The 21,536-nt window shown below is 37.5% G+C and overlaps 1 protein-coding gene across 1 annotated transcript in view; it reads left to right on the top strand.

Moving 5' to 3' along the window:
• LOC134803930 (SCY1-like protein 2) overlaps window positions 1–21,536 on the top strand; it is a 383,486-nt gene that overhangs the window by 341,505 nt on the left and 20,445 nt on the right. The window contains exons 5-6 of the mRNA XM_063776750.1: window positions 2,545–2,712; window positions 18,605–18,725. Of these exons, the coding sequence (XP_063632820.1) occupies window positions 2,545–2,712; window positions 18,605–18,725 (289 nt within the window). The remainder of the gene's footprint in view (window positions 1–2,544; window positions 2,713–18,604; window positions 18,726–21,536) is intronic.

Raw genomic sequence — 21,536 nt, 5'->3', positions numbered from 1 at the left:
ATCTATGTTAACCTTTTCGACGCCATCTCAAACACAAAAGCTGTCTCTCGGACGCCACGTCGCCGAAGTGTTAAAACTGAAATAGAACTTTATGCATATGCAAGTAGGTCTATGTTTCTCTGTGGTCTGTGACCGATTAATCGGTCTTTGGCGTTGAACCTGCGGTGCGGATATATCGGTCATTGGCGTCCAAAAGGTTAAGAGCTCTGCCGAGATTTAATATGCGACAATAAAGTCGTTTATTATTCTTCTTCTACCTAGCGTTATCCCGGCCTTTGCCAGGGTCTGCTTTCCTACTTGCTTTCCTCCACATTGCGCGATCCTGGGCGTCGTCTCGTATGAGCCCGTTCACGCTCATATCTGCTTTCACGACATCGAGCCATCGCTTTTTTGGTCTGCCTTGGGGTCGGGGGCCGTCAAGGGCTAGGTTAAGGCATACGTTTCCTACATTGTTTATTATTCATGCGACAAAAATACCGCACAAGATGAATTGACAAGTCGTTTATCAAAATGTCAACGCTATCTCGGAATCATATGCTCATGAAAATTTGACTAGGTTGATATTTACTACTAAGTCTCGTCATAACTGCGTTGCTGTCGTTACCGCATTACATCAACACACTAAAGGTGACAGTCCATTTCCAACGACAGGCTGCACTACTGTTCATTTTACTATGGAAATTGACAATAACACCGAGGCGTTCAGTACTAGTAGTGCAGCTGCGGTCAAAAATGGAATGTTACCCTAACACGGTGTACAGTTACATCGCCTGCATTAACGCTGCAGCAGTAACGCTGCAACAGCAAGTCTGCAGTCGCCTTTTGAATGTATCACTTTAACACCTGCCTGGGCGCTATAATTGAGCTATCAGAGCCTGTTCGAACCCACTGTTGTTACAGTTGTTACCAGGAACAATCGTGCAAAGCAACGTAGCCTGAGGGCGTTAAACCACTACGGTTTCCACTAATTACTAGCTAAATCGTTACCAAAAGTAGGAAATCACTGCAACGTGAAGCTAAAGATTCAAAACGGCCTTTTCTATGGGTTTAACGTCAATACCGAAGTTAGCGCTAAAAGCTAGTTCTCCTTCATGTAATGAGAGCTAGATAAATGGTCTCCTTTGACTGCACACCACTTGTTAGTGATGCCCGCCGTGAGCTGGAGTCGAGAATTAAATTGAAGTAAACGGGTCCGATAAAAGTTGCTGCACTATTTTTAACTTATTCTGTGAATAGCAAGATCTGTGCCCTGTTTATCAAAAGTTTGTAATTTTTAATACAAGTGAAAGTCCCTTTCTAACAAAAGCTGTCAAAAAGGGACTTCCACTTGTATTACAAGTTACAAGCTTTTGATAAACAGGGCACTGCACGTGGAAAGCAGATATTTATTAATTGGCTTTGGTGTAATTTTTTCGAATATAACACAAAGTTGCATCACATCCAGGTATTTCTACTGAGTGCGGTCATTTCTACTTGTAACTACTTAATTTTTTTTCTCAATGAAGTAAGGGGTTTAATATTTACTGACAAAACGGTCCTTGTAATACTTGAATTTTTGAAACCTATTTGTCTATAAATATTTTGAAGTCCAAACAAAGAAACTATAAAGAGCTACTTCGTCGTGTATAGAATTTGATTTGATTCTTAGACCAACTAGAGTAAGTAACAAAGTTCACGTGGAGGAACCCATTATTAGTCAACGGGCTCGAAGGATATAATTTTAGATGGAGGCTTAAATAGGTAGTATTCGTTGACAGCGGAAAGCTTTTAAAAAATAAAGATAGCAGTATGATATGGTTCTAATGTGTGCGGGTTTTGTCAACATTAAGTATACTTTCAAAGATTCAGAAATGATATGTGTTTTTATGTCACATATCCGAAGGGACAATCAGAATCCCTGTTTGTTCATCTGTGTAAGCGGTTAGCCGGCCCTATCTCAAGAACCGTAAAAGGTAGACAGCTGAATGTTTATCAGAATATGCAAAATGTGTTTATCATTAGCTTCTAAAACAACAAATTAGTTAAGGTGATATTCGGATGTCAACCGCAGCTGCATTGCTGTTCCGTCATTTCTGCAGCGGCTTACTGCTGTGTCTGACACTTTCCTTGATAATTAGTGGCATATTAGTGGATTCAATCCGTCACTCATTTTATCAAAGAAATTAACAGATACAGGGCCCGCGTCAAGGCCGCAGCGGTGATTTCACAACAGTTATGCAGCTGCAGTTGCCTTCCAAACGTCACCTTAACAAATTCAGTGCGAGCGCGTGCTACGCGCTACGAGCGTAGCCGATTATTACATAGAGATTGAGGTATGTACGAGTAAATATGATGACTGTGTGAAATGTACGGCCCCAATTAGTTTTTAAATTAATTTAAAAAATATATTGTTGTGGCAATAGAAATGCCTACCTATTTGTATATACATATCTAGAAGGAGATATACCCATCGCGAATGAGTCCGCTGGTCGACAAATCGAAAAACACCAAAATATCACATTGTTTATTTGGGCCCTCACGTTACTAAGCTTGTGTTGTCTCCAGGAGTCAACCCCGGTGGTGCCGGGCGCGCAGCCGCCGGTGCTCCCGCACCCGGTGTCGCTCGGCCCCCCCGGCATGCAGAACCCCCAGGTGAACGCCACCCCGCAGCGACCACCCTACGCCAGGGAATACTTCTTTTTGGACATCGAGCTTCGATATGGATTACTACAGGTGGGTACTAATTATGAAACCTCAGCGTTTGTTGTCGTTATACTGTTATCAAGAAGTAAAAACAGTAAGCGGACAGCAATTTTAATATTTCACAGTATACTTTGCTTACTTCTTGTCAAAACATATTTCGTGTTTATAGTGCCTTAAAATAATTGTTATTTTGTACAGAATCTTCGGTGCGCGAGTTAAATACTCAACCGATTATCGTGAAATTTTGAGAGCACATTCGATGGTTTTTTTTTTTTTTTGCCGATTCAGCTTTTAGAATTTTCTCTAAATGGCGGAGCCATACATATGTATGTTCAGTTTCAAGTTATACTCGCGAGATCTATAGGTAGGTTATACAAATTAGCTAGTTTATATAAATTGTTTAAACTGCGTAAACGGACAGAGAAATAAAATACTTAAATTGGAATCGTAATACGTTGTAGGTACATATATTCAGTTACCATTACGAGCAGTCGATTCGCGGAAGCTGGAGGATAGATTTATCAAAATTTAAAACTAAATCGAACAAACTGCGCCGTGCGTTGCGGCTGCCAGTTAAAGCTTTTTATAACATAATTTTAAAAAGTATATTACTAACCAACGTTATAACACGCGCCACTTGCACTATCCCACTAACCCGGAGTTAACTGGTTAAACCGTGTCAGTGTCAAATTGTACTGGTAACCATGGTAATTCCAGGTTTCACCGGTTAACCCCGGGTTAGTGAATGGTGTAAGTGGAGACCTAGACCTGTCAACTAGATAGACAACTGGTCTGATGTGTAGGTACGAGTAGATACTCATACTTATTACATATACAGGGTGCTTGGAAATTCGCCGTATTTCTTGAAAGGGGTTATTCTATGGATCATTTGCAATGATTTAAGTCCAGTCAACCAGGGGTCAAAACTCATTGGTTTTCAAGTTATTTGAGTTTTTAGTTTTTTGTTTAAAAAACCCGCCTTTTGACTAAAAAGTGGTAATTGTGAAAAAACTACTCAAATTTTGAATTAAAAAAAGCATTCATCTAATAGCCAATAAACTACTTATTACGTGAAATAAAAAAAAAATGCCAAAATTTCCCCAAAAAAAAAAAAAGGATTTGAAGTCACAATTTTTTGTAATTTTCCCCAAACTTTGTAACATTTTAAGGCATTACTTTAAAAAAAGGTATGACACTTTGCGTACAAAATACAGAAATGAGTTCCTCAGTTCCTCAGCTTTCCAAAAAAGTACGAATGTCGACATATTCTCTTAAACTTTTTAATAGTTATTTGTTTTACAAGGGGGCAAAGTTGTTGTTTAACCGCTCGTGCTAATATTGATACCCGAGCAGGCGAAAGATTCCAAAATTGAACCACGAGCGTAGCGAGTGGTTCGAAAAATGGAATCTTGAGCGTTGCGAGGGTTTCAAAGCACGAGGGTTAAACAAAATTTGCCCCCGAGTGAAACACAAAATTTTTCACCACACCAACCCGAAGCAAATTAAATGTAAAATAACAAACAAAATCAAACCAAATCCAATCCAAATGAATGTTATTATTTAATGATTTTGGATGATAAATATTTATTTATCATCCAAAATCATCATTTAAAAGTCAATACTACCAGCAAACATAAGAAAACAACTCAAAATTTGCATTTGATTACTTTGCCTCACATGTGAATAAAATGCAACTTTGCTATCAGTTTTTGAAGTGCAAAGTAAGCCTTTCCGAGCTGGTGTGGTGAAAAATAATAATAATAATAGCAGAGCAGGCGGAAGACTTGACCTGGCGTACGTGATCATTAATCGGGGTGCATTACATTTGTTATAACTACTTTTCATATATTATAGTTTGATATATCGTTATTTTGAATAACGTAATAAATGGCATACTACCGTAATTAGTGATGTGCCGTTACCGGTAAAATACCCAAGGTGGGAAAATTCCCAGTAATGTTACCGGTAAGATTCCCCAGAATCAGTAATTTACGGTAATATTCAAATTAAGTAAATGTCAACATAAGTAGTTTTACATTAAATCATTTCTTGTCAACAAATGCATCATACGAAGTGCCACAAATCAACATCAAAATTCAAATTCAAAATTCAAAAATTCTTTATTACATAAGACACACTTTGTTTATAATGTAAAGTGATGGAGCCACCCGGTAAGCAAAAATGCCTGTGTTGGGTGACGCCGCTCTTCCTTTAGACATAACTATTATATAACATATGCTAAGCTAATTAACTCTAATTAACTCTAATTTACTGGCATAGGTTTACTTAGGTTTACTTTTCTAGTAAATTCCCAATACTACTGGTAATTTTCCCAATGTTACTCGGTATTTTACCAATATTACTAGGAAGTATTCCCCTTGTCTGGGCAAGTGGGCATAGTCAAAACCAGTTCCAGTCAAAACCACTCAATGAATAATACTAGAATTTTAGTAAAACTAAAACGAAAATGTAAAAATCACATTGATTTAATAATAATCATCACATTTTTATGAGTAGGTAAGGTGTAGTACAATGACATTGTTTTTATACGTTAAGTGGTAATTTTTAGGGTTCCGTACCCAATGGGTAAAACGGGACCCTATTACTAAGACTCCGCTGTCCGTCCGTCCGTCCGTCTGTCTGTCACCAGGCTGTATCTCACGAACCGTAATAGCAGTTGAAATTTTCACAGATGATGTATTTCTGTTGCCGCTATAACAACACATACTAAAAACAGAATAAAATAAAGATTTAAGTGGGGCTCCCATACAACAAACGTAATTTTTGACCGAAGTTAAGCAACGTCGGGCGGGGTGAGTACTTGGATGGGTGACCGTCTCGTCTCTCAGGAATCTATTTTTAGAACAAAAACAATGCACTTTCTAACAAAAAAAAGAATAAAGGAGAAAAGACTAAAAAACGTATTTTGATTTTTTTATAATCACCAATTTTTGTTTAAAGTGTAGCAGAAATCTGAAAACAAAAAATACAGTCGTAAAGCTACACTTATTACGTTAAATAAAATATATAGTTTATTATACAAATCTGTTGATAAATGGGATATAAAAAATAATATTAAGCGTGGGTCAGAGTGATCTCAATGCAAAATATTATTAAGGTGGGAAAGTTACTTATAATTTGTTCTACAATCGTTATTTTTTTTAGTTTTTCATAATAACTCGTAAACGGTAGCCCACAGCAGCATTTGTATTAGATTGCTGCTACATTAAAAAAAATGGTAATTATAAAAAAAATCTATAATACGTTTTTTAGTCTTTTCTACTTTATACCTTTTTTTTTGTTAGAAAGTGCATTGATTTTGTTCTAAAAATAGATGCCTCATCCTCAATTTATCCGTAAATGATATATTACATGCCCTAATAGGTATAGTTTTAGAGAAATGTTGCTCCAAGTGAAGCGCCGGAGCGTCGAACTTCCCCCCTCCCCCCCACTAAATGAGAGGTGGCTCTCGACGGCTCCCGGTCTGTATCTGCTCATGACCAGCTAAGAATCAACTGTGCCAAGTTTCAGCGAATGGTCTCAAAGTGCAAGGTCCCCATACAACGGTGTGCACTAACAAACCAGCTACCATCTAATTTTACGACATTGTAAATGAATAAATTCAAGTGAATTGTGAAACGACAGCTGTTACATCAAAATGTTTATTCTGTAAATAGGCTTATTTACAGAATAAACATATTGATTTTGATTTCGCGGATTAAAAGAAACGAACATTACTTATATCTAATTTTAGCTGATACCTAATATATTTACCTGTAAACATTTTCGTAATTCCCCTCAAGGCACGTTCACGTTCACCTTAACTTGATATTGACTAAATTGTTAGCTCGCTATATATAATAATGATTAAACGGTAGGTATATAAATCTATTTTCAGAGGTATTATTGGTTATTAGGTATAAAGTCGGCCGTAAAGTTCCAGAGCGAATTAATTAATTGCACTGTGCATGTAGCTAAAAAGTTACTTTTTAATTGGTTATTATCACTTGATTATAATGAGACTGAGACATTACTTCTAAAATTCTGGAATAAATGTAAAACTAACTAAACTAGACTAAAACTGTATAACTCTAAAAACTGTTTAACTCAAGACTTTAATAGATATAAAAATAACTGATTAGACTAAGATATTATAACTGATACTAAAGTTGAACCTAGAAACAAAAATTAATAGTAATGTTTATAATAGACATACATAGTTTTCCTCTCTTAAGTTAACTTGCATGACATGTACATCTGGTCTCCCGCGATACAGGCCTAACCTAGTGCGGGGGACTCCTGGACAGCCCATCGACACCCCATACTGGCCCATACTATGATAAATTAGGAACGTACTTGTTACCAACATTGAGGCATAGAAATAATCTTATCGAATTAAATTGACTGCTGTTGCATTTTGGTAGCACATACCATACTTGCTTTTAACATAGACGTATTATACTTACTTTTCTTTAGGTTGGTATGATCGGTAGTAAAACGTCAATAACGCCTTTTTAAATTGTCGTGAACGTGGAAAAACGTGGTTATTTTTTATTGTAATTTTGGTAAAATTACTTTAGCTGTTATTTAAATGGGGGCCAAATCTTTAAGGAAATGTGATGTTTGTGGTGGGCGTGTAAGAAGACTAACTACTGACGTATTTTGGCCAGATTTCCACTTGATCCGAACAGGTCGGTAAACTGATGTTTGTATGCAATATTTTCATTTTTTACTTTGAGTCGTTAACAGTTACTAAATTTAATAGTTCGAATTAGTTTTTGTCGTGTACAATCCATGATTAAAACGAAAATATTTTGTGAATGAAGTCTTTTTAAGTAAAAAACTAAGTAACCTAAGACACGAATAGTGTACGACCAATTTATCGATAATCTCTTTTTTTCAGATGTCGATTAGGTATGGGCAAAGCTAACAGGAAATGAGGATTTGGCGTATTTATTTACCAATTCAAAAGCTGAATGGAAACAAGTTCATTTGTGGAAATCATTCTCCATCCAGTGCCTTCAATAAAAAAGGACCAGATCAATAAAGAATGCGCGCGAATTCTGCATATTGTAATATGCCTACTTGAATAATAAACTATGTTATTTTTATCATGTAAAATAAAATTGTTTATATAATGTTTTTTTATTTTATTAATTCACGTGATTCTCAAAATGTACTGTTACAGTAGTACAGTAAATACAGCAGCACGTATCGCACATTTATCGATATCGATAAACAGTAGGTACTGGAAGTGTCGAGCCCTAGCGTTGTTTTTTTTTGTGTTGGTAGTATTGACATGTATTTGGTGTGTGTGTGTTTTTTTTTAATTATGGCCTGGATGCGAGTTATTTAAGCCTGTATTTGGTGTGTTGGCAAAATGTACGTTCATAATACGGTTCAAGGCTTGTTCGAGAGTGCCGACTTTTAAAACGTAGTGATTTAATTCTCTTTGCTCCTGGAATCTCCGAATGTCAAGTTGGTTATGCACAACTCTTATGCCGGCTACACACGTAACTATAAATCGTAGCGATTAATCTGTGCAGTCCGATTTGCGCAGTTTTATCTACCGTGTGTATGACAAATCGTTGTCGATTATCGTAACGATTTGTCATACACACGGTAGATAAAACTGCGCAAATCAGACTGCACAGATTAATCGCTACGATTTATAGTTAACGCGTGTAGCCGGGGTTACCAGAACCTCGTATTGTTACCTCTGTAATCTTTCTGTGCAATAAAAAAAATTTTTACTTTTACTTTTTTTTTTACTTATATAGTTCGCAGGTGACAGCCTACTCAATCGAAATAGTTATTTATAAAGCCAGGGCGAATATTGTCAATAAGTATATTAGTTATAAAATAATACTGTCGGAAAAATGTTTTTTCTCATCGTTTGGCCGCCTGACATGACACTATGTGACATATTACAATATTATAACATTTATAACGTTAGTGAACGTGGAGTGAGTACCGAAATCATACGACTCGCACCTGTATAAGTTTCATGAACAAAACTCTCTTTATTTAACTTTGTTTTTGGACTAGGTCACTTTTTCTTTAGTGTATGACACCTATTTCCTATTTCAGTTTATTATTAAGATTATGTTATTAAGGTTAGCTGGGAGAGATCCCTCTTAGAGATATGTTTTTTTTTTTGTCTTTTGGGTAACTTTGTTATGTACAATAAAGTGAACATACATAGATTTTCAATTAATTGAGATAACTATGGCTGGTAGTAAGTAGGTAATTCTAAAGGGGCCCACTGATTACCAGTTCGACGGACGATATCAGCCTGTCAGTTAAACGCAAAATTTGACAGCTCCGAACAACTGACAGGCCGATATCGTCCGGCAGACTGGTAATCAGTTCTTACTTTCTAATTAATGTATATCAGATAGCAGCTTATTAGAGACCATAAATTATATAATAAACAAACACAGTTTTTATTAAGTTTAATTATGTTTGTTTATTTATTTTTTTGTTATTATCAATAAACAACCCATAAACAAATATAATATAGCTGCTTAAATTTACGCTAGGTAATTTTGCCAGCCTACTGTGTTAATTGCTCGACCCTACACATTTTTCATACTTCTTTTGTTTGTTAATTAAAAAAGGCCTTACATGCTTAAGGTCTTTTGTACTCGTTCTCATTACGTGCACCTAAAAATGTGGTTGCTAAGCATCACCTGTTAGCGGGGTGAAACATTTTATTTAACATACCTGCCTACATGTTTATACGCTAGAAAGATAATAGAAACGAAAGTACCTAAAATCGACCTGGCAAAGAGTTATTGATTCTAGAAGTGAGTGAAGTATAACGAAAACTTGTGCTTACAATTTGACAGCTATTGTAGACGGCGCTGTACTGTTCCATAATTTAGCTATTCGTTTGTTAGCTGTCATAAGTTCAGGTTTGACAATGATTACAACAAACTTAAAGGAACGTACAGAGCTGTCTACTGCAGTTGTCAAACTCGAAGACATTACTTTTCTTACAACTGATATCTCTTTGGTCCTCGGAAGCAGCATTTCGTATTTAATAACGTTTGACATTCAATTTCAGACGCAGATTTGTACAAGGTTTATTTATTTTTTGTTACTGTGTTACTTTATTGAATGACGTAAACAAAATTTAATAATGTATGTTTTCATTTTTATTTCTACAATTCAGGTTGCAGGAAAACACACTTATTTTTTTATTACACTGACACAATCCCTATTACTGCTGCCCTTTCCTTTCCCATTGGTTACTAAGTTATATAATTTTGAACATGATCAGTATGATCACATTAATTAAGGAATTACCTACTAAAGACGGACTAACAACATTCTAAGAGACTCTGTGTTCAACAGCAAAGGCCCCGTTAATCTCATAATCCATCTTAAATAGGTACATAACGTCACACTGATTCGATTCAATCGATCCATTCAATGGACTTTAATCAAAACGACGGTATTAGGATCCACATACTCCTAAGTAGCAAGTACTAATAGGATTATCAGCTTGTTAGGATGCGGAAATGGATTTCATTTAAATCATCGGTTCTCAACTAACTTACAGTCACTAACATGACACAGTACCTATAACAGTCCTATCTCAATCGTAGATTATTTCAGATTATATTGAAACATCTGAAAGAAAACACTATTATCAACTCTAGGCAGTTTGGGTTTCAGAAAAATAAGTCCACCATAGACGCGGTCGATTGCTTTGTGGATGACGTTATATTAAAACTTCACAACAAAAAAAGAGTTGCAGGCCTCTTCCTCGATCTCAGCTCCGCATTTGATACGGTGGACCATGACATTCTTTTAAAAAAATTAGAATTCTACGGTGTAAGGGGTAATGTTGCTAGACTGCTAAATAGTTATCTCAAAAACCGTAAGCAATTTGTAGAGATAAAAAACCTTGAGAACAACCTCGAGAGTGCGGTTAGATCTCGATATGTTAGTGTTAAGCGGGGCATCCCGCAGGGTTCGATTTTGGGGCCTCTGCTGTTCATTTTGTTTACAAATGACCTAGTTGACTATATGGACAACAGAGTGCCTGATTGCAAATTAACTTTATTTGCCGATGACACTAGTGGAGTTATATCTTCCGATAGTATGAATGAGCTTAGCGAATTAATAAATGAGACGTTTGCGGCATTCCAGTACTGGTTCAATGTAAATAATTTAAGTCTTAACACTAAGAAAACAAATGTAATGCTGTTCAAAAACAACACAAAAAAAACTGACAAGCTAGAGGTGATCATAGATGGAATACCAGTAGATATTGTGGATGTTGTTAAATTTCTTGGTACCTATTCGTATTGATGCTGAACTAAACTGGAAACCGGAGTTAGAGGTTGTAGAAAACACAATCCTATCAGCTTGCTACGCGCTTAGAAGTCTAAGGGAAGAACTCTCGATTGAACAGCTAAAAGTAGTGTACTATGCGCTAGTGGAGTCCAGGCTGAGGTACAGCATCAAACTTTGGGGAAACAGCTTCAAATACAATATAAATAAAGCCATTGTAGTACAAAAAAGAGCAATTCGAACAATAATGCGCATACCACAATGGGTATCTTGCCGTGATCACTTCTCAAGTTTAGTTATCCTGACAGCTCCTTCGTTATACGTGCTCGTTTTATTAACTGACTTTGTGAAAAATATCGCTAACTTTGAGTCTTCTGCGGAGCAGGAGTTGCGCCTTCAATCACGAACAAAAAACATAAAGTACTCTTTCTGCCCTAAACAACAAGTAGCAAGGCATTGTGTAAGGTATCAAGCTATCCGGATTTTTAACCAACTACCTACAAATCTAAAAGCCATTACAGATTATAAGATATTTAGTAAGCACTTGAAGATATTTTTATTGAGGGGGTGTTTTTACAGTATTGACGAGATCTTTGCAAATTAAACAGATTTTTACAAAATTATCATGCATGTAACTTTACACTTTTAATAATGACATTTTTATTACTTTATCTGTACTTTTTTTTTTTGTTGGTTTAAGTGTGTTTTTGGAATTTTAATTATTGACATGTCCGGTCCCGCTGTTATTGTATAATTTTAATTATGTGCATGTATTAGTTTGTAAGATTTTTCTAACACAATATCATATTGTTATAGAAATAAATAAATGAATGAATGAATGAATTTAATTCTTTCACTTTTGTACGTGTTGAACATTTTTCGAACCATACCATGTATTAACAACTAACAACTTGCGTGAATCAAGTTATTGCCATACTATTATCACCAGGGCTCGAAACCGGTATTGAAACACCGTTCCAAAACCATTATAATTATTTCGTTCATTAATAACAAATAAATAAATAAATAACCGGTTAATTGACGAAATGCGAACTAAAAAATGCGTTCTCTCTCTCTTCTAACCGGTAAGAAGACGGAACGGAATAGGTGGCTAAAAATAACTACATTCCCGTTGCCAGGTTTTGGGATTATACTGAACAACTTTTATATGGGTTAAAACGAAAATATTACTTTGCTAATCCGCGAAAAGATAACGTGCTAGTCAATCAGTGCTAACCCGTTATACTTACTTACGTATTTTTACATGCAATTAATATTCCCACCCTCCCACCGCAAAAAGAAATACGCAAATAAATATAACAAACCACCACCAAAAGAATAATCCTCGACACGTGTTTCGCTTCTCTACGAGGCATCCTCAGGAGTTGTTGACGGTCTGACGCCCGGCACCGGAATGACCTGTCTAGAATGGTCGGCCATATTTATACCTTGACCACTCCCCTACTGTGCAAGTGTGAGTGAGATGGAAAAATTCGTAATAACGGCGATGACTCAACATTCAATTGTTCGTTAAGAATCATGCCCCTATTGTTGTACCTAATTATTTCCAGTTGTTCCAGAACACCCAAACGCAATCCCTTTTTGCAAACATGTAAAATATCAAAAGAATGATTCTCAGATAAAGTGTGACCTGTATCTAATAAGTGCTTTGCAAAATTGGACTTCTCTGGATGGTTATGTCTATATGACGCAACATGCTCTTTATACCTAGTAGTGAAATTACGGCCCGTTTGCCCCACATACACCTTATTGCAATCGTCACAGGTAAGCTTATAAACTCCAGACTTTTTCCCATTCTCGATCTTATCTTTGCCATTGCAAAACTTTGAGTGCAAAGTGTTATTTGTTTTAAAGGCCACAGGAATGTCGTTAGACTTTAAAATTTTGTAAATTGCATCAGACAACTTGCCAACATAAGTTATGCTCGCTTGATATTTCTTAATCGGTTCAAAGGATCGTGCCGCATACAACATAGTGTTGACTATACTATTCCGCTTTTTTCTGATGATACCATCCACAACAACACGACGACAACGACGACGGTTGTTGTGACGATTGCAATAAGGTGTATGTGAGGCAAACGGGCCGTAATTTCACTACTAGGTATAAAGAGCATGTTGCGTCATATAGACATAACCATCCAGAGAAGTCCAATTTTGCAAAGCACTTATTAGATACAGGTCACACTTTATCTGAGAATCATTCTTTTGATATTTTACATGTTTGCAAAAAGGGATTGCGTTTGGGTGTTCTGGAACAACTGGAAATAATTAGGTACAACAATAGGGGCATGATTCTTAACGAACAATTGAATGTTGCGTCATCGCCGTTATTACGAATTTTTCCATCTCACTCACACTTGCACAGTAGGGGGAGTGGTCAAGGTATAAATATGGCCGACCATTCTAGACAGGTCATTCCGTTGCCGGGCATCAGACCGTCAACAACTCCTGAGGATGCCTCGTAGAGAGGCGAAACACGTGTCGAGGATTATTCTTTTGGTGGTGGTTTGTTATATTTATTTGCGTATTTCTTTTTGCGGTGGGAGGGTGGGAATATTAATTGCATGTAAAAATACGCAAGTAAGTATAACGGGTTAGCACTGATTGACTAGCACGTTATCTTTTCGCGGATTAGCAAAGTAATATTTTCGTTTTAATTAATATGGATTTCCGCAAAGTAACGCCTGTTTCTATTCACTATTTTACTATGGGACCAACTCCGAAATCGCGAAAAAAAAATTTGGCTGTTTTATACATTTTGGCTGGTCCATTTTCTATGAAAGGTATTTTTTTTTTCGCAATTTCGGGGTAGGTCCCACAGTAAAAGTTGATCAGTATAATCCCCAAACCTCCCTGGCAACGGGAATGCAGTTATTTTTTGGCCACCATGTATAATACCGGTTATTCTCGACTTTCGCAGACTCTCTCTCGTTGTCATACATGAAAGAGACATCAATAACTTACTCATTCTATCTTGCTTCGATATTATCAATTTAACCAGTTAATTTCGTTTCACAAAAACGAAAGGCGAGCGTATTAGTATAAACTGGTATCTCAATACTAGTGCAGAATGGAAACCTACCTCATTGTGTAACCGTCCGTTTGCTTCTGCTCCTCCATATTCTGATTGATCTAAGTCCTTATAATAATTAATGCTAACACCACCTATATGAAAATTATTTCCTAAAAATACAAGTGAAAAGAGGTAAAACCATGAAAAATTATGTCCAACTATAAATTATGAAACAAATAAGTATTGAATACACCGTAATACAAATAAAGTTATAACGTTTTGTGAATATTATTACGAAGTACGACCGCATGCGTCTCCATGGAAATGGGTCTACTCAAGTTTATCCGCCCTTTTAGTAGCTACACCCTGGAGACGTTAGCACTCGCCCGCAATGGATATTTTAAGATTTACTTAACCTCTTACTAAAGGATGTTGGAAAGTCGATAAGTAAGTACTTTACCTTAGTAAAGTATGTAGGTGCCTACTTATATTTAACAATATCTGGACGACCGAGCTTTGCTCGGAAAACATATAAAAACTCAAAAATGCGCGTTATTCCAGAGATAAGACCTAGCTAGAGCGATTTATCGCCCCTGAAAACCCCCATATACCAAATTTCATCGAAATCGTTAGAGCCGTTTCCGAGATCCCCGAAATAATTATAAATAAACAAGAATTAATCGTTTAAAAGAATTAGATAGATAGATTAGATTAGATAAGGGCATAGGTATTAAAAATATGCAATAATATTGGTTACATTGGGCAAGAAAATTTGTACGAGTATGACTATGCAAATTGCGTATTTAGAGTGAGAAATTGACAGTTTTGTGTGTGTTCTCATTTATATCCAAACGCAACATTAATTGATTATTTGGCGGTTTTTTTGTAAAAATATCTAGTATATTAGCGATAGTTATTAGATAGGGACCTATGTAGGTTTAACCTGGTTTAACATAACCAGAGAGAGCTGCTGCAACTCTCTTGGGAGTTTTTAATGTATGTAAGTACTTGTTTAAATTAAATGTAAAATTATTGTTCAGCTTCACATTTGTTCTAACTAGTGCCTACAAGGCTTACGACATACTGTATCAAACAGTTTTCAGTAACTTGGTTGTGAATACTGTGTAGTATTTACCTATTAAGCTTATAGTTTTCATGATTAAATGTAATATTATTCATTTTTAGGGTTCCGTACCCAAAGGGTAAAACGGGACCCTATTACTAAGACTTCGCTGTCCGTCCGTCCGTCCGTCCGTCCGTCCGTCTGTCACCAGGCTGTATCTCACGAACCGTGATAGCTAGACAGTTGAAATTTTCACAGATGATGTATTTCTGTTGCCGCTATAACAACAAATACTAAAAACAGAATAAAATAAAGATTTAAATGGGGCTCCCATACAACAAACGTGATTTTTGACCAAAGTTAAGCAACGTCGGGAGTGGTCAGTATTTGGATGGGTGACCGTTTTTTTTTCTTTTTTTTTTTGTTTTTTTTTTGCATTATGGTACGGAACCCTTCGTGCGCGAGTCCGACTCGCACTTGCCCGGTTTTTAAATTTACTATTACAATCTTATTACCTATTCAGAGCATTATTCAAAAAAAGTCTCACGGTACCGAAGTTCCTGGGAATATACGATATGAAATGAAATGAAATGAAATGAAATAATTTATTAATAACAATAGTTACATGTCAGATATTACCATGTTTGGTATTATACATAATTTATACATCAATACATGTTCGCAACACTTTGGCTTATATTAGAATAGGTAGGTTAAAGAATTCTTCATAACTATAAAATACGTGAGTCTCGAGCCACATTTTTAATTTATTCTTAAAGCCCGCGGTGGTAGCTGCTTTTCTTATACTATCAGGCAAGCGATTATACACGCTAGGTCCCACAATATGGATCAATTTCGCTGATTTGGCGAGTCGGTGTGTTTCGACTACCAGCCTATTTTTATGTATGTTACTGCGGAGGCTGTACCTGTCGTTAGTACCTTTACATTTAAACCTGGCAATATTTTCTCGCGTGAACACCGCAATCTGATGTATGAACAGACATGGGAGGGGAAGGATCTTAATGTCCCGAAAGAGGTCACGTGCGGGGGCATCCGCTGCCTTGCTGGCCATAGCGCGGACAGCTCTTTTTTGCATGGCGAACACGCGTTTCCAGTCAGCTGCGCGGCCCCACAGTTCCACGCCGTATGTCAGAAGCGAGTGCACTGTGGCAAAGTAGCACTCTCGTACCGCAGGTCTTCCGGCGGTGAGCGTAAGCCTCCGCAGCGCGAAGCACGCGCGCCCCAGCTTGCCGCACAGCTCGTCGATATGCGCTTCCCATGTTAAAGCGTTGTCCAGCTGAAACCCGAGGAGACGTGTGCAGGTCACCTGCTGTATAGGGGCACCGCCCGCACACACTCTCAGGGGTGAGCTGGCGTGGCCGTTCAGTTTGATCGTCATGAAGGACGTCTTTTCCTTATTAAGTGCCAAGCCGTTTGTTCGGAACCACTCGTGCAGCTGATTCATTACGTTATTTAGTGCTCTCTCCAACTCCCGTCCAGATGTCGTGCTTACTACCGCCGTTACGTCGTCGGCGTACATAAAAATTTGAGCGCCTTTTATGGTTTTCGGTAAGTCGTTTAGCAGAATACTGAACAATGTGTTGGAGAGGCACGACCCCTGCGGGACACCCATTAGGTTTTTTACTTCTGAGGACTTGACTTTCCCGCCATCACCGACAACGATTTGGGCTCTCTCGTTCATGAATGACAGTAATAGTCGGGAAGCCGGTCCTCGTATGCCATAGTGGGCGAGTTTGTCGGCAACGAGGGCGTGATCCGCCGTGTCGAAAGCGCGAGACAGGTCGCAGCAGATCACCGCCACGCTGTGTCCCGCTTCGCGATCCAGCATAACGCAGCGCACCACGTCTCGCACCAGGTCAGTGGTAGATCGACCCTGGCGGTAGGCATATTGACTGTCAGTGAATACATTCCTAGGGGACCAGAAATCGAGTAGTCTTTTATTTAATCCTACTTCGAGACACTTACTTGGGCATGGGACTAGAGATATGGGACGGTAAGATTTAATAGCTGACTTCTGGCCTTTACCTTTATACAGTGGGCTTATCTTGACCTTTTTAAAGCTCTCCGGGTACACACCTACTCTCATGCAGCAGTTAAATAGCTGAGACAAAGCATAGGAGATCGCTGGGCTGGCTTGCCTGAGCAGATTGGCGGATAAGCCGTACACGTCAGTACTGTTTTTTGGTGCTATAGATGTTCTAAAGATCTGAACGACTTCGTCTGGTGTGAAAGGTTTGAGCCTTATTGAGCAGTCGATGGCGGCGCGCTCGTGTGATAAGGTGGTGATGGAGATGGCGCGGTCGGCGGAGGGCGCGCCGCACACGGCGGCGGCCATCACGAACTCGCGGTTGAGCGCGTCCACCGCGAGCTGTTTCGGTACGCCTCTTGTTCTACGCTTTATTAAGATATAATAAAGAAAAGTTGTTTTCATCTAACTTTTGGCCTTTGTTTAGCGAAATTTAATTAACTTCGGCCGTTACGGATGCATAAGTTTTCTGAAACCAATACTGACAAGACCGGTAAGTTAGGTGACGTACGTTTAAAAATTCACCCGACGATAAAATTTCTTAATATTTTTTTTTTAATACTAAAACTAAATATTTTCGAAATTAATTTCTTGGGGTTAGATATGAGGATATTGGGTATTACTTGAGGTATATTTTACAAAAACTAATTCAACGGTTTCGTATCTGACGGAGCCCTAACTTGGTATGTTTTGAATATTATTTTTATTTTAATTGAATGCAAGTGACGGAAATATAATAATGTGATATATTTTTAGAACCGGCTCCAAATGGCCTTTCATTTAATACCACACAAGATAGGTTTCTGAACAATTTTTTTTTTCCATACAGAAAAAAGATGACGTCATAACTCCTTTCCGTTTGTTTTTTTTTTTGGTGCTACGGGTCAAATTGATTCAAATGGCCTAAAGATTAATCGTGCCGATTTTCATACCTTTAACACCATTTGCAGCTGATTCCTGAATTTCAGGCTGTACCGCTATCACTATATGATTTTTCCCCGAGACCACCAAGGAGCCGACAGATTTGTAGGTGTACAATGACTGTGCGAAGTATACTTCTGAGTCTTATAAGTCCGACTCGAGTCTTTTTAAGAGCAATTCAAAAGGACTCGGGCCTCCGAATAAAGACTCCGTGAACAATTTTATAGGTTTTTCCTAAATAACAGTAATTAAATTAGGCGTTATTGTATGATTTATGTACCTAATCCACAAATTATAGATAAAGACAATGCATTTAGAAATTGTTTGTAAAAAAAAATCGAGAGTTCTTTGAAAAGGACTCGAGTCTCTACTAGAGACTCGGGTCTCTATCAAGTTGAAAAGAACTCCAGTTTAGACTTAATTACAAAAGTCTAAAAAACTGAGTCGAGTATTGAAGCACAGTACTCAAAGGACTCAACACTATAATAGTAACTAGTGTCCGAACTTAAAGTGCAACAATTGGTGATTGATTATTTAATCTGATCACGCAGATCATCGAGGCCCTGCACTACCTGCACTACACGGCGCGCCAGATCCACCGCAACGTGTGCCCACAAGTGATCATCGTTACCAGGCGCGGCACATGGAAACTTTTTGGCTTAGAGTTTATCGGTGAGTCTTGGCAAGCCATTGATTAAATGTTATGTTTCGTTTAACAAAAAAGTCAAAGTCTCTTTGCGATGTAAATATTACTTAACCCATTTAAATTCCTGGTTGCATTTTAGGATGTAGGTACCTAATTCTCTAGATATGAAGCGTAACTTTAGATTTAAATTCTAGGGCTATTTCCTTGTCTGTAGCATTTTACTAGGAAATTCGGACTATCTAAATATCCAGTTTGTGTTGCACAGCTTAAGCGGCTGTTCAGCCATTCAAGTGCCAAAGTGAATTTGTATTCCTTTTTCGTGGTCACGAAACGTTTACTAACCACTGTGCCATTTTAAACACGTTTTGTATCCCACTATAGTAATTCCCCACATATTCGTGTTCTTCAATGAACACGCATATCGGAATGTGATTTTTTTTAGCAGTGTGAGCGTTCTGTTGTAACAGTATGAAGTTCTGTGAGGCGATGAATAAACGTTAGTAATCTGTTATATGGTAATTTTGCCATTATCATATCTTTTATTTTACTGATAGGTAATAGTAAATTCATGGAATGAAAATTATCTGAGATACCTAATATTCCGGCAAAAATAAGAATACATTATTTATTATCTGCTCAAATACATATACTACCTACATATAGTTAGGTCTATCAGACAATATATGTTTATAGTGTCACGGTACGTATGTCCATTGTCCACATCCAACTGCAATGTCCATAAATGTTCAACCCCCTACACTTAAGTATTTCATAAGCAATAATGTAGTATTTTTACAAGAATGCTGGAAAAAGCCTGATTATTATGTCATAAGAGCACATTAAACATCTCGCTCATTACCTACGTCCACTGTACAATTTCATACTAGGGCTTCCAATCTAGTATTCTGGCATCCCGCGCTATTTTCTAGTCCCTTGATATGGGATTACGAGCGCAGGATCCCGAGCGCGATCCGGCATTGTACTTATACTTTTAATTAGTTTAAGGCCATCTTATCGCCACTGTCTTGTTTTTATCAAATAGCCCAGTATTGTGTCCACCGCTTTCGCCGAATAGCCTAGTACCTATACATTTTAAATTCCAGATACTCTCAAGATTCCTTACACCCTGGCGGGTGCAACCTTTTAATCTGGTAATATTGTCTCTTTATGTTGTCCCTATAATACTGTCCCTTTTGTAATCATAATGGAAAAAAATTAAGCTAGCTTTCATTTATTGTTTCATGGATCAGCAAATAATCCCGTGGGATCAAAAAAGTTTAGTCATCTATGTACTGAGACTGAAGACAGGCTTAGGGATTGGAGGCTCTATTTCATGCTAATATACTCGATGAGGTCAGTGAAAAGTCGAATACCTAAGTGTAAACTTAGACGACTTAGTCGTAATAAATAACCACAAAGACAGCGAATAAATAACGGACGTCAGTATCGCCTCCCCACAGACCGTAACAGCGAAGAAGCGGCTCCATTAAATACTTTACTTAGGTATTCTAAAACGTAGGTACAAATAATAAAATATGAAAATTACTCACGCATTTCGTCAGTTGTAGCAATATTTCATTGACTCACGTTTTACAAGTCGTTCTCACATGTAGCTTCTTTAAAAGAAACACTTTTTTTATAAATAAAAATTGAATTCTTATAGTGTATTGTCGAAGAACGATCAGCAGGCGACGGCGCGACGACAAACGGTATTTCCTGAGGGCACATTTCCTCGTCGTTTATTTTCTTTTAACTCCCGTAACGAGCTGCCTCTTTACAATCTTATTCGTAGACGCTTCACTCGAATATTTACTCAATAACCGAATATATTTCACTTTGTGAACGGTAAATGGATATTTACAGCAGTAGGCAATGTTTCTGCTCTTTCTGATAATTACAAGGGTGCATTCTATTTCTTTGGTTATTTGTTTAGGCCTGAAAGCATATTTCCGTCTCACAACTTTTTTTAAAATAAAGTATTATTTTTCATGGTGCAATTAAATAAGTGATAGCTCCCATCTGGCTTCTGCGTTATGTCCTACAGCGGACGGTCCTTCCGCCGCGGTACAGCCGGCTGACGATATTATTCATAATAGCATTTCAACTTTCATCTAACAATTTTTTACATGTTCATGTGATCAGCTGGCTGTTTTTCCAACGAGATACGTAAAAAAACTAACGATTTTTTATTTACAATAGCATCTAAACTATCATCTTACAAAGTTTCAATCGGGATGCGATAACTAGTTTGTTTTTACGTGTTAGGGTGGCTGCCGTTCCTCAACCGCCAACGGAGCGGCAGCTGACGTCCACGAGGTTTCTGTTCACATCGCCCTCGCATGCATTGACAAACGAAATTAGCGCCTTGCCCGCGGACTTTCTACCTACGTTACGACGCAACCTACGTTTTGCACAGCCTTTCTAGATAACCCAGTAAATTTTTATTAAGGCGTGCTTTTCCCGTAGGAGCTAAGCGAACCAGTTTTTTGAATCCATCGGAAATATAAGAAACAATGTTTTAAAATTGTGAAAAAAATATATCTTATACTTAAGGATCTGGCAGATATGTTTTGGATCTCAAAAACATGATTAGATAAACTTTGCTCGATAGAAAAAAATTCCAAAGTTACGCCTTTTTTTAACAATAAATCAATCTCAGAGCTACAATACAAACTTTTTTGACTTGTTTTTTACATAAATGTATAGGTAATAAGATAATCTAGATGATTTGGATCACTTTGTCTCGGTAACATCATTAAAATAATTTCTATGTTTCAATACCTACTAAATCCGCAACCGCCATCACTCGCGAACGCACTTACACCCTCTTCAGTCGC

This window comes from Cydia splendana, chromosome Z, assembly GCF_910591565.1.
Source record: "Cydia splendana chromosome Z, ilCydSple1.2, whole genome shotgun sequence".
NCBI classification, from domain to species: Eukaryota; Metazoa; Arthropoda; class Insecta; order Lepidoptera; family Tortricidae; genus Cydia; species Cydia splendana.
Note: the sequence above shows the minus strand (reverse complement) of the source record. Positions and strands in the feature narration are given on the sequence as shown.